Source organism: Equus caballus, chromosome 11 (assembly GCF_041296265.1).
Source record: "Equus caballus isolate H_3958 breed thoroughbred chromosome 11, TB-T2T, whole genome shotgun sequence".
Taxonomy (NCBI): Eukaryota; Metazoa; Chordata; class Mammalia; order Perissodactyla; family Equidae; genus Equus; species Equus caballus.
Genome location: NC_091694.1, coordinates 23427325 through 23440652, shown reverse-complemented (window position 1 = coordinate 23440652; position 13328 = coordinate 23427325). Strand labels below are relative to the sequence as shown.

The 13328-nt window shown below is 51.0% G+C and overlaps 1 protein-coding gene and 1 non-coding gene across 2 annotated transcripts; one reads left to right on the top strand and one right to left on the bottom strand.

Annotated features, from left to right (window-relative positions):
- Nucleotides 1–2836: 2836 nt before the first annotated feature.
- On the bottom strand, nt 2837–2910 carry TRNAN-GUU (transfer RNA asparagine (anticodon GUU)). Its single transcript has one exon. It is a non-coding gene; the product is annotated as a tRNA-Asn (tRNA).
- PSMB3 (proteasome 20S subunit beta 3) lies at nt 2879–11857 on the top strand. Its single transcript, XM_001501568.7, has 7 exons — nt 2879–3047; nt 3652–3847; nt 4179–4363; nt 6794–6901; nt 9056–9233; nt 10733–10827; nt 11748–11857. The coding sequence occupies exons 2-7, from the start codon at nt 3845–3847 to the stop codon at nt 11794–11796; spliced, it is 618 nt and encodes a 205-aa protein (XP_001501618.2). The 5' UTR covers nt 2879–3047; nt 3652–3844; the 3' UTR covers nt 11797–11857.
- The last annotated feature ends 1471 nt before the right edge of the window (nt 11858–13328 follow it).

Sequence of the window (13328 nt, the reverse complement as noted above, 5' to 3'; positions counted from 1 at the left end):
GTTTGCTGTGGTGCAGGCTGGCCCCCCGGCGTGTTGGGGCGGGGAAGAACGGAACGCAGCCTCAGCCGGGAGCCAAGCTGAAGACGGGGACGCAGGCTCCGGGCCCGGGGCACAATACGCCGACCAATCTCGAGAGGCCAGAAAGGACTAGAAAACGAGGCTCCAGGGCTCTAAAGTGGGCCCGCGCTTTTTTCCTGTCTCGCGCTGATTCCCGCATTTTCTCCCCGTGCGCCGACTGCGCTCGGCGCTCTGCGCGGTCGGTGCGCCTCCCTCGCGGCGGCGGCGGGAGGAGCCGGGAGAGCGCCTCGGCGGCTGGTGCCCGCCGGCTCCGACCGTCGCTCCAGGCTCCTCCCAGCGCTCGGGCTCCGGTCCCCAGTGGCTCCCGCCGGAGGAGAACGCGGATGGAGGCTTGGAAAAGCCAGGAGGAGCGGCTGAGGCTGGCGCCGGGGAAGCGCATCGATACTCCGTTACGGCGACCACCGTGGGCCTGCCTCATTATGACGGTCGAGCCGCTTAATCGAGGTTTCTTAGGAGTGGTCACTGTGTCTGTCCCTCCAAAGAGCTCGATTATCTGGCCAGAAGCGCTATTAAGCGCACTGGCGGTGGGTGATTCGAGTTAGGAAATTAGGAGACGAATCTTCCTCAAGCTTCGGAGCACCTGCCTCCTCTTCCTCCTTCCCTCCTTGCTCGCAGCCCAGGCGGACCTGAAGCTGGGGCTCCCGGACTGAATGCTTTCACCCTTTGGCCGGCGACCAGGAGACCTGCGGATACTGGCCGCCAAGTGACCCCAGCTTCAGCCTTTGTGGCACCCCGGCTGAATGGGGGCAGGGAGGAAGAGAAAAGGCGGGAGAGATTTCCGCCCAGAGGGGATGGTCTGAGAACCCGCGGGAGAACGGCCAGGGGAGGATCTGGTCACCTTCTCCCCTGCCCTTGCACGCGGAGACCAGGAGTCCACCGCCCCTCATTTGAAGGGGGCTTGGCGTGGGCACGCCCACTGTCCCTAGGGCAAGTGAGTTGCTGGCATCCAAGGAAGATTCGCGCATCCTCCTCTGTCCCCCAATCACCCTGCAGGGAGGGGAGCGCAGCAGGGACTCCTAGTCTGCCACTCCTTTCGGGCTAGAAGATCCCAGGCAAGACAAACCTGTAAGGGCTTCTCTAAGATCTCGGTCTCACCCACGATCCCACCACACGGGCTACCTGGGAGCGGGGTAGGATATCAGCTACTAGGAAGAGAGCTGACGCCCCTCTGAGTCCCAACCGGAGCCCTTTAATCCTGGAGTGCTGCCTGAAGGGCCACCGTGCTCACCGGGGGATCCCTTCTCTTGTTCCTCAGACAGCCATTAAGCGCCAGTCAAGAGCAAACCATAAGTCAGAAGAGACATGCTGAACACCCCACTACCCACTAAAACTTTATTTTAATCAATTCCATCCTGGGCAACCGGTCCTCACATCCCTGGCCTTTCTGGTTTATCAGGAGAACCTTCTGACCCAAACTTTCTCATATCTGAAGTTCTCTGGTTTCCTGACAAAGAACCACCTGTCATGTGCCAATGTCAAATACTGTGCTAGGCACGGAGGATAGAAAGCTGATGAGGCAAGCTTTTGCCCTCAGGGCACTCACAGGCCAGTGGGCGCAAACCCAGAGGGTTACACAGCCTTCCCTGGTAGCTGCCACGGCACTGTGTATCCCTCCGCTTTGCCCCCACTGGCCTGTGAGCACCCGGGAGGGCTTTCAGAAGAGGCCTCCTTTGAGCCCCGTCTTGAGGGGAGACCACACGTCGAAGGGAACTGCTTGAGAGAGTCCTTTGCTTAGCCCCTCCGTATAAGTGGAGGCTCCCACCCCACACCCTGGGATGCGCCTCTGGCAAACATTAGGTACCAATGCTTCCCCCTCGTTTCTGTGTTAGTTGTAGTCTCTCGGGCTGTCCTCTAGCCGACAACTACTCATCAGAAGAGTCACAGTGTCTGACAGACTAGAAGCTTCCAGAGGGCAGGAACCCAGAAAATCTAGGTAATTATTTCCGGCACATACCAAAAGCTACTGCGAGGACAAGATCCCCTTGAAGGTGCTGACAGTGGTAGGAGAGGGCGGCTCTGCTACTGATTTCATGACTTTGACCTCTGCATCCTATTCTCCTTCTCTCTCCCCAAAACAATGTTTTTTGTCAGTTTCTGCTTCTATTTCCCCATCTTCCTCCCCACTTCTGTGTGTGTATTTCCAGAAAAAAAACGTTTTGTTGTTGTTTTCCTTTTTCTGATACTTCCCATATTAACTGCTTCTGTTTTCCCTCTCTCCATTTTCTCGAGGTCTTCCTTCCACTCACCGCGCCTGTTTCTCCGTCACCTCCCCTCTCTCGCTGTATATCAAGCTATGTTCTCCCTTTCTCATCTTTCTCTTCATCCCTCAGTTTGTCGCTGCCTTTGTCTCTCGCGGTATTTTCTTCCCTACCAAATGTAATATTTCGAGATTGTAACATCGATTGAGGCAGACAATGGAAAACTGTCCAGCCTCCACTGCAAATTCATTCTTAATCCTACGAAAAATGCAACCTATTGCACGGTGAGACAAAAACCTCTGTCTGCTTTTCCTGCTTGGGGGCGGGGTGAGAGGTAGGCGGTGGAGGGAGGTGCTGGAGAAATTATCCCATCATTGACAGAACAATTACGAATTTTCAATCACAATGACTCTCTGATTTGCTATGGAAAAACTGTTACCTCTGCTATTTCAATACAAAATTTGGCTCTTTAGTGGTTGGGAGAATAACGCTTACTTTCGCTACTCACCCCCCTCGCCACCCCCGCCCTTCCTACTAAATAAAAGGCGAGAGAAAGATTGCGTCCCTGGGTGGGCTCGAACCACCAACCTTTCGGTTAACAGCCGAACGCGCTAACCGATTGCGCCACAGAGACTGCGACGATCGCCAGGGTGGCAGTGAGCCGAGTCAATGGGAGTGAGCCTGCGACGGTACAGGAAGCAGGAATGAAATTCTGCAATGTGGCAAAAGTCAGACTCCGGGAAGAAAGGAAAGGGTCCCAATCCAGGGAAGGTAGGAGGCGGGACGCGCACGCCTCTCCTACATGGGCTCTGGGAGGGGCCGTCACAGGTTTCCTAGGGGAAGGAAGATATGGGAAAGCCCGGAACGTCCCTTTTTAGGGTGACCCGAGACTTGGAGATAAGTGAAGTCGACTTGCCGAGAGTCCCCAAAATCATAATAACCTTCGCCCTCCAAACCCCTTTGCAGCTGAACCCCTGTAGCCGCAGAATACCCGCGACGCCCTCCCTCAGCCCCCCTGAAACATTAAATATGCACTTAATGGGTGCCTCCTAAACACCAGGCACCGTTCTAGGCCACTGAAAGTCCAGAGCCTAGCATAGTGCCTGGCACACAACAGATGTAAGGATTTCTCGAATGAAAAAATGAAGCAAACTAGCGTGAGTAATACGCCCGACCCACACAGCGTGCTCATAAGTAACGCTGTGGCGTTAAAGGTGGGCCGCAGGCCCCTATCTCTAGCGCCACTGGCCCACGTGCACGCACGTCCCGGCCAGGTTTCTGGCGTCCTGAGTTCGGATCCGCCGCGATCCCAGCTCGCACCGCGACGCCGGGCTCTTCCGCACTCACAGTGACTTTTCACTTTCCGCTTTCCCAGTCTCCGTTTTGCCTTCTCAACCAAACCCCTGATCTGATGACTGACAGAATGCTTAGCCAATAGAAAGCCAAAATATCCCGGAAGGGTCGGCCTTTCAGCCGGTAGAGAGAAAGCAACAAGAGTGGTTGCGCAGTGAGGGTGTTCGTCCGGTTGCTGAAATTGTGGCGGCTGGAGGTTCCCGTACACTGCAGTCATGGTGAGATGCGGAGCGGGGAGAAGGGACATGGGGTAGGGGTTGAGGAAGGAGATGGCGTCGTGGGAGGTGTGGAAGGCGGAGAGGGCGTGGTGGTCGATTGAAGGAAGCAGCTCCAGTTTGATGGGGAGCGAACCGCGGCGAGGACCCAGGCAGGGGGTGAATGCGGCTCCTCGAAGCCGCCCCGCGCTAATCTCAGGGCTGGATTCGGGACGTCCGGGCGCCTCTAGAGTGGAGGACGGTGCGTGCGGGAGCCTCTGGATCAGGGGCTGCGCCGGGGGCTAGGGCCGCGTTTGGTCCCTTACGCTGAGCACCTCCGCTCTGTCTGCCCCAGTCTATTATGTCCTATAACGGAGGGGCCGTCATGGCCATGAAGGGGAAGAACTGTGTGGCCATCGCTGCCGACAGGCGCTTCGGGATCCAGGCTCAGATGGTGACCACGGACTTCCAGAAGATCTTTCCCATGGGCGACCGGCTGTACATCGGCTTGGCCGGACTCGCCACCGACGTCCAGACAGTGTAAGTGGTGGGGGTCCCCGCCCACACCCAGGCCTCTTCTTGGACCAGCCTTGCCTGGCGTCTTGAGTGGCCTGGGTCAGTCATCTACCAAACAGCACCAGCGAACCTGAGACTTTACTGGACCCCTTGAACGATACAGAGTTGTAGCCTAACCAACTTTTACCAGCATTTCCTCTGTGCCAGACTGTGGAAAGCAGCTTACGTGCATGGATTCATTTAATCCTCTTAACGACGTTACCATGTTGCTGTCCCATTTTGCAGATGAAGAAACTGAGGGTCTCAGTGTTTGCCCAGGATGCAAGCTATTGAATGTCACCCAGGATCCCAGTGCACGTCTCCCCCAGGCCAAAGCCTGTGCTCAGTCCTTAAAGAACTTCAGGTCTAGTTGACAGACAAGGCAGGCATAGATGGGAAAGAAAACTAACCCATGATGAGCTGGTGCATATTAACGGCCAGCTATCTAGTTGCCAGTGGTTCTGTGGTTTGAGAGAAGGGAGAGTCTGGGAGAGAAGTAGGTAGCTACTGTGATGGTCTAAGTGTGAGGGTTCTGCTCCTAACGGGATGGTAATGGTGGGAAAGGAAAGGAAGGCATTTCTGAGAGTTGTTCTTGACCAGCTACTTGGAGATTGTGAGGCCAAAGAGTCATTCACTGAAGTTGGGGGTCTGTCATTTTTATCTGTTTCTAGTAACTAGACTGGTGCTTGGCATGACGGCAGTCTCGAAATGTTTTCAAGGTGATTTCTGTTTTGAGTATGTTGACTGAAATATAGAAATTGGGAGGACTAGTTTCGGGAGAAAAGTGATGACTTTGATTCTCACACCAATTTTGAAGGAACGACGCGAGCCAAGTAGAAACATCTTGGGAGCAACTGGGGTCTTGAAGTTATATGTCAGGGCTAGAGAGGCATTGGTGATATGTTGGGTCTATGGGAACAGATTCTGAAGAGACACAACATATAGAGGGAAAAAATAAGCTGCGCTTTGAGAGCTGAACTGCATATTTAGCAGTGAAGGAAGAAGAGGCCAGAGGAAGAGAATCAGGGTGGGGTTTCAGGAGGGAAGATGTGGTCACAGGTGGCAGGTCCTGCAGGAAGCTGGTGGCCGTAAGAGCAGCAGTGCCGGGACTTAGTTCTTAGAAGATTGGAAGACTAGTTCGCTAATGTGGGTGGAAGCTTGTCAGAAAATTTTCTCTCTCATTTCCCTTAAAGTGCCCTAAGTCTCAAGGACATATAACTTGGAAATTCTTCCTGGGATGTAAGCCAGCCAGCTCTTTCTTTCCAGTCCTGGTGGAATCAGAGAATGATAGCTTAGAGTTCCTGTCCGTGTGAAGGCCCCCAGCAGACTTCCTCTCTCCAGTCCCTGCCGTTCTGCTCACTCCATTTCCTTTTCTCACCAAGTTTGCTTGTTTGTTGGCGGTAATTGCCAGTTTTGCCAGGCCTCATTTTCCTCACCTGTAAGGTGAAGCTCAGGTCAGGTCTAAGGCCCTTTGTTCTGGTGTCTTGTGACTCATGGCTTTGCTTCCAGGAGATATGGCATTGGTCTGCTCCCTGCAGGGGCCTGTCCCTCAGCTCTGAGATGGCACTGGAGGAGATGTGGCCTTTTTCCTAGGCACTTTCCAGTCCACTAGTGCAGTAGCTGCTGCTTATTAACACACATAAGCCTTTGCAGTTTTCTGAGCACCTTGTCATACACCCGTCTGTTATCTCACCATCAGGTGATTTAGTTGGTCCCCATCCTATGGATGGAAGAATTGAGTGAGAGGATGAAGGCCCAGCCCGGGTCAGCCCTCAGTCCACTGCTCTTTCTAGTAGAAGCTGCCATGACTATATCTGCAGCGAGACTCCCACCTAGAGTGTAGAAGGAGCTGTGCATTTTATTGTATGTAAATAATTCCTTAAAAAAGGGGAAAAATCCACTTCCTAACTCCGCTTTTCTCCCCTCAAAAAAAGTATGGGGAAAAAGGGTTAGCAGTGTGGCATGTCTACATGCAATGTGTTGGACAAGTCCTGAAAGTGGACATGAGGCTGGACTTCTGGTGAGAAAACCACTGGGAGGGGCTGGCCCCGTGGCCGAGTGGTTAAGTTCGGGCGCTCCGTGGTAGGCGGCCCAGTGTTTCGTTGGTTCAAATCCTGGGCGCGGACATGGCACTACTCATCAGACCACTCTGAGGCGGCATCCCACATGCCACAACTAGAAGGACCCACAACGGAGAATACATAACTATGTACCAGGGGCCTTTGGGGAGAAAAAAAGGAAAAAAATAAAATCTTTAAAAAAAAAAAAAAAGAAAAGAAAACCACTGGGAGAGGGAGAGAGGAGTCTCGGTGTGGGCTGAGATTGTGGTCCCTTTGTACCTCCTGACCTCCACAGGGTGGACACCAGGGGACATTCAGCAGTGACTTACTAACTCCCTTTCTCCTCCTGCCACAGTGCCCAGCGCCTCAAGTTCCGGCTGAACCTTTATGAGCTGAAGGAAGGTCGGCAGATCAAGCCTCAAACCCTCATGAGCATGGTGGCCAACCTCTTGTACGAGAAACGGTGAGTGGAAGTGTAGCTGGGGACTGGGGGACTGCAGAAACCTTTGATTGGCCAAGTAGGATGTAGTATGGAGGGGGTGCCCAGGACGGCAATTCCTCCTGTTTCCCTGTTTCGTATTAGCAGGACGATATCCTTGTTATTTTAGGGGTCTGTTTTCTGTGGGCCTGCCTAACAACCAAATAGAAAAGAAAAGCCTACTTCAGAAGAAGGCAGAGAATGCATATAGCAGATGAACTTGCTTCTAGGCAACAGAATTAACCCCACTGGAGATGCCCTGGCGTCTCCCAGCCAGGAGCCACCCTTACTCCAGAGCTCACTGTGTCGGCCTTAGATTCTCTGGAATACATGGAACCTAGGGTTGGGGTATGTTAGTTTTTATCAGATCTCTTTGAGGACTTTATGATGAGAAAAGAAGGGGCTTAACTGTAGAATTCAGTGCAGAAGCTGGGATAGAATTGAAGGGAGAACCAACCCCATAGGCGTTTCGCCCTGTACCTCTGGGCAGAACCAGTGGCAAGAACACAAATTGAGCTCTTTTTTTCTTTTTTTTTTTAAACTTTTTATTTTAAAATAATTTTAGACTTTATCAAAAAAGTTGCAAAAGTACCCTTTGTTTTCAAAACTAAGTCTTTGTCATTTCCATACTTGGAGCAATATTATTGCCTTTTTAGCATTAAAAAGTTAAAAAGAAAAAAAGGGTTACCTTTTTTTTAGTGTGTGTTAATATTCTCAGCTGTGAATTGTCTACCATGTGTGGTAATCATGTTTATCAGACTCCCAAATTGGGAAAGGCTTAACAAAAGATTTTTTTAAACTCATTTATCTAGGGGGAAAACATCTTATAAAGTTGTAAAAAATAACTCACATTTCGGTATATATTTAATGGCTCTTGTTTATTGCAAACAATAAAATTACAGGACATTGAGGGTGACCTGGAAAATTCTAGGTTCCGATCGGCTGTAGTCAGGAGCTTTCTCTACAAGCCCAACTGAAATCAATGATTTTCCAGCATGTTAGGCTAATGCAGTGATTTGCAAAGTTGAGCAATGTACAGACCCTTTTTAAGGAGAAAACTTCTCATGGACCCCAGAGAATCCATCAAGGCACCTCCGTTTGTGAAACACTGCCAGGAAAAGTTAACCCCTGACCTTCAGGTGACACCTTGGCATCGGCTTCTAGAAGTACAAATGCACACCCTGAACTGTCTTGTTGTATTTAGCTTTAAGGTTGTTACCCAGATAATACACACTATTTTTATATTAACTTTATTTTCAGTTTATTGAGAGAAAAATGCAAAATTTTAAATTTCTTATAGAAATTGATACCCAGGGATCTGTTTGAGAAACACCAAATCAAAGCCTGCTACCCCAACCCCTTCTTCCACCTTAGAATTATTATTAGTTTTTAGAATTATTTTTTACAGCACTATAACTTAAGATTGTGCCCTGAGAAATTACTAGGAGCTGATATAAGACATATGGATAATGCCTTTTTACTTACTGTTTCTATTGAGTGTAGTGGCCATAAGTTTTTGAGTATTTTATATATAAAGATCCCTAACATCGATTCTTCTCAAAGTTCAGAGTCTAGAACAAGTTTCTGATAAGCTGCTATTTCCTGTCGGCAGACAATGAAAATAGCCCAGCTCACTGAGCATCCTTCTTTGCCTTGCCTGCTAGGCGACTCAGAACATAACTTAGTATTTAGTCTGAGTGTCTTGTTTCTGTTTTAATGGTTTAGTTTTATTTTTCAGTGTTTTTCCTATAAACTGCTTCAAATCCTTTTTTGAAAGGAGTAGAGGTATAAATGTATAGATAGAGGATTGAATGGTGATACGACCTGGCTCAGGATAGGGAAGATTAAAAGAAAGCAGAATTCCTAAAGAGAAGAGAGGGAAGAGAGGATCAGGAGTGAGGAGGATATGAAGGTAAGTGTCAGAGAAAAGAAGAAGGAAAAAATCTTAGAGCGTTGCCAGATGCCAGGAGATAGGGGGAGGGTTAATGAAAGCTGGCCACAGGGCAAGGGGATTTTCCAAATAGGCCCTCTGCTTTCCTCCCCGGGTCTGGGCCCGGGTCTTGTCTGAATGTCTGAAGAGGCCTGAACAGGAACGTGCACGTCCGTGAGTTCTGGTCTCTCTGCTCCTGGCCCCCGCAGGTTTGGCCCCTACTACACTGAGCCAGTCATTGCGGGGTTGGACCCGAAGACCTTTAAGCCCTTCATCTGCTCTCTAGACCTCATCGGCTGCCCCATGGTGACTGACGACTTTGTAGTCAGTGGCACTTGCACAGAACAAATGTATGGGATGTGCGAGTCCCTCTGGGAGCCCAACATGGTGAGTTGGTGGCATGGAGTGGGGCTGGGTTCTGAGGTACATCAGGGAAAAATGTATTCACCTGGCAGATAATGGGGGAGATGGTACAGGTAGCAGAGAATGCCACAGCTGCTGAGCCTTGGGAGGGTGTCCAGAAACGCCATCTGCCAGGGCCCTGGTGCGGGTTGGTCGGCTCCAGGGAAGAGCCCCTTCTGTTAGAGACGCCAGTCAGATATTCACTTCAACAACAAGTAGTTCCTCACATCGGGTTTACAGGGTTCTCCCACGTGTTGATTGAACAAACATAGAACAATGTTGTAGGGTCAGAGGCAGCCCCACAGAATAGGCCCTGGAGCCAGGTTGTCTGGGTTGGAGACCCCAATCCAGCTACCATTTAATTAGTTATGTTCTTGGATAAGTCACTTCGCTTCTCTGTGCCCCCCTTTCGTCAGCTGGAGAATGGGGGTGATAATAGAACCGACCTCATGAGTGGTGGTGTGAGGAAAACATGAGCAGATTGGAACCGTGCCTGACAGTGAGGGTTGGCTGTTGTGCCAGCTCTGCCATGCTCTGGGGACACCAGATAGTCTGCCTTCGAGGGCTCACTGCAGTCTAATGAAGCAAGGTGGACACCCCAAAACCTGTTAAAATGCAGTTTGCCAGGAAGAGGAGGAAAGAAAGGGCCTGGTTGGCAGAAGGAACAGCCTGTGCAAAGATGAGGAGCGGCCCGGGGTGTGCGGTGACTGGAGAGAGCTCGCTGTGGCTGCTGGAGTGCGGGTAGAATGCATGGTGGGCGAATGATGGAGAGGGAGCTTGGGGTGAGACTGAAATGCCTTGAATGCACGCCAAGGAGTTTGAACTTTTTTCTTTGGCATGGTGTCAAAGGCAGTAAGAAACCTGACGAACCGTAGACCTGCACGTGGGTGCCATCAGCTATTGTAGTCACGTGCAGGAGGCACTGAGGTCCTGAGCAAAGACGCTGGCAGTGAGGGAGCCGGCAGCCAGAGTCTAGAGGACTTGGTCCCTTAAAGCGGAAGTGAAGGCGGTGGAGATATGAGGACGCCTGAGTTTCTAGCTAAGCCGCCAAGACAGAGGATGCAGGAGAGGGAGCAGGTTTGGGGAATGGATTCATGGTTGGACAGGCTGCTTTTTGAGGCACCTGTGGGACACCCGCGAGACGAGTCCCTCAGACAGCTGATAAAGCACAGAGGAGCCAAATAGGCATTCTTCTCCCCATTTTACAGAAGAAGAATTGAGGCTTGGTGAAGGGACATGTGACGTGCCCAAGGTCACACTGCTGGTTAGTGGAGGAAGCTCAGGGCTTGACCTTTGCCTTACATAACCCTTCTTCCTTCTGAGAAGGAGCTGAGGGGGCTGCCCACCTCCAGGGAACCATCCCTCACTTCAGGCACCAGAGGGGCCAGAGCTGGGGACCTTGAGCCGAGAAAAAAGAGAGTTAAGGAGCCAGACCAAGTTAGGGTCCGAGGCTCTTTGGATTAAAAGGCTTCTGCTCTTTGCAGGATCCAGAACACCTGTTTGAAACCATCTCACAAGCCATGCTGAATGCCGTGGACCGGGATGCAGTGTCAGGCATGGGAGTCATCGTCCACATCATGTGAGTATGCATTGGGAGAAGTCTAGAAGCTTTGCAGACACCTGTCTCTCCCTCCCCAACAAACACCCCATCTTCCCAGCCCCCTGGTCAGGTGTGAAATAAGAAAGGCACTTGCAGCAATCATGGGATAGCAGAAATCCATGCTTCCCTGAGTGGCAGCTGGGAGCCTACCCAGATTCCCCTGGCCCTGAGGCTCCATGACCCCAAGTCTCCTCCCCCTGCTCACAATGGACATTTCTTTCCTTCCTTAACAGTGTCCCCAAAGTCTCAGGGACCTGTGTGGGTATGGGCTACAGCAGGGCTACTGCAGACTGATGGACATTCTAGGCAGCTCCCTCTCTCCCAGCTCCCACCAGTGTGGATCCCACAACTGTACTGAACTGGGAACTATTTCCAACCCCCAGCCAGCTCCCTAACTGCCATCCCTTTTCAGTTTGTTTGGGGCTGTCTCCAGGAACCTGATTGGATGGACTAGAAGGTGTCCTTCCAACTGCTTTATTTGGGTACATCCCAGAGTAAGCATTTAGACCCTTTTATTATGGGGTAGCCTGCTTAATTACTGTAAAAAACAGATTGGGGCTGATAGAGAGAATTTACCACCCCAAGGTTCTTTTATGTTCATTGGAGTGAAACCCATCAGACCTCCTTCCTAAGCCACTTGTTCTCCAGGCCTGGGGGAGCTCCTTCCCTTCTTCAGAGGGCTTCGCAGTCTAGCCCTGAATCATCTCCACTCTTGATGGTTCCGCCTATGGGAAGCCTTCACTGGAGTCTCCCCATTTCTCCATTCTCGCCTTCCCCACCAGAGGCCGAGGAAACAGGCTAACGTGAACGTAACATGAGCAAAACACTTAGACCTAGGGCTAGGACAGCCTGTGTTCTGAGTCTGGATGAGTGTGGACGCTTTGTCTCTCTCTCTGCAGTGAGAAGGACAAAATCACCACCAGGACACTGAAGGCCCGAATGGACTAACCCTGTTCCCAGAGCCTACTTTTTTTTTTTTTTTTTTTTAAATAAAATACTGTTTCTTCCACTCCTGCTTCTTTGTCTTTGAGTCTTTTACCACAGGTCTGTCCCCAGCTGGGCAGTCGCCCACAGCTTCTCAGGGTGTAGATCCGCCTTCGGGTTCTCTTCTTGACTTGCAGCGTCCTGCACTGGGCACCAGCGGGGACGATTTCCACACGTCACTGGTTGAGGGCCCGCTGCTCAGCCCTTGCACGCAGTGCTTTACACATTCTGCAGTTCAGTCACCGTAACCACTGACAGTAGTTGATAGCATCCTTGTTTAAGGGCAGGTAAGTGACTTGCTCAGGGCCACTTTAATAAGCGGTAGAGCACAGATGTAAACCAGCGCTCCAAAGCCTAGAATCCTTTCCACTCAGCTCTACTGGGAAACTCTCAAATCTTTTCTCATTGTTTCAGGTAGAACTTTGGCCAAGTACCCACAGGTAATACCCTTATGGATCAGTGTTTCTTCCCCTCGGCTGCACACGGGTCCCCTGAGGAGCTTCTTTCTTGTTTTTTTTTTTTAAAGATTTTTTATTTTTCCTTTTTCTCCCAAAGTCCCCCGGTACATAGTTGTGTATTTTTAGTTGTGGGTCCTTCTAGTTGTGGCCTATGGGACACCACCTCAACGTTGCCTGATGAGCAGTGCCATGTCCGTGCCCAGGATTCGAACCAGTGAAACCCTGGGCTGCTGCAGTGGAGTGCACAAAGTTAACCACTCAGCCATGGGGCCGGCCCCCTCTCTGGGGAGCTTCTAAAACCCAGATATTTTGATTCCATCTCTCGAGATTCTGATTTAATTGGGCTTTGAAAGGGGCCTGGGCACTTGTCTTTTCTAAAAGTTCCCCAGATAATTCGAGCTTGCAACCTGTAGTAGATGCCCTAGTAAGGGGGAAGTTGGTATAGCATAGTGGTTCCCAAACTTTAGCCTCTATCAGTCACCTGACAGGCTTGTTAAAACACACTTTCTGGGGGCCAGCCCTGGTGGCCTAGTGGTTAAGTTCAGTATGCTCTGCTTTGACGGCCTGGGTTCGGTTCCCAGGTGCAGACCAACACCACTCGTCTGCAGCCATGGTGTGGCAGTGACCCACACACAAAATAGAGGAAGACTAGCAACAAATATTAGGTCAGGGTGAATCTTCCTCAGGGGAAAAAAAAATTGATTCAGATCTGCAGAGGACCTGAGAATTTATATTTCTGATTCCCAGGTGCCACTGACGCTGCTGGTCCAGGACCACGCTTAGAGCTAAATTTTAAGCTTCAAGAGTCTAGATAGAGAACCTGAGGTACACAGAGGTGACCTGTTCAAAGTCAGCCACATAGCTGTTCAATGGAGAGCTGGGACAGGTGTGTGGCTCCCTGCCAGCACTCGTTCTACACAGCTGGCCAAGTGAAAGGGTGGAGGCTTGCCCATTCCTCAGTGTTGTGCTGGAGGACGGCTGGCAGGCCAGTGTAAGCCGCTGCCTGTGCTCTTAGCGGCTGCGTATTAACTGCATCTG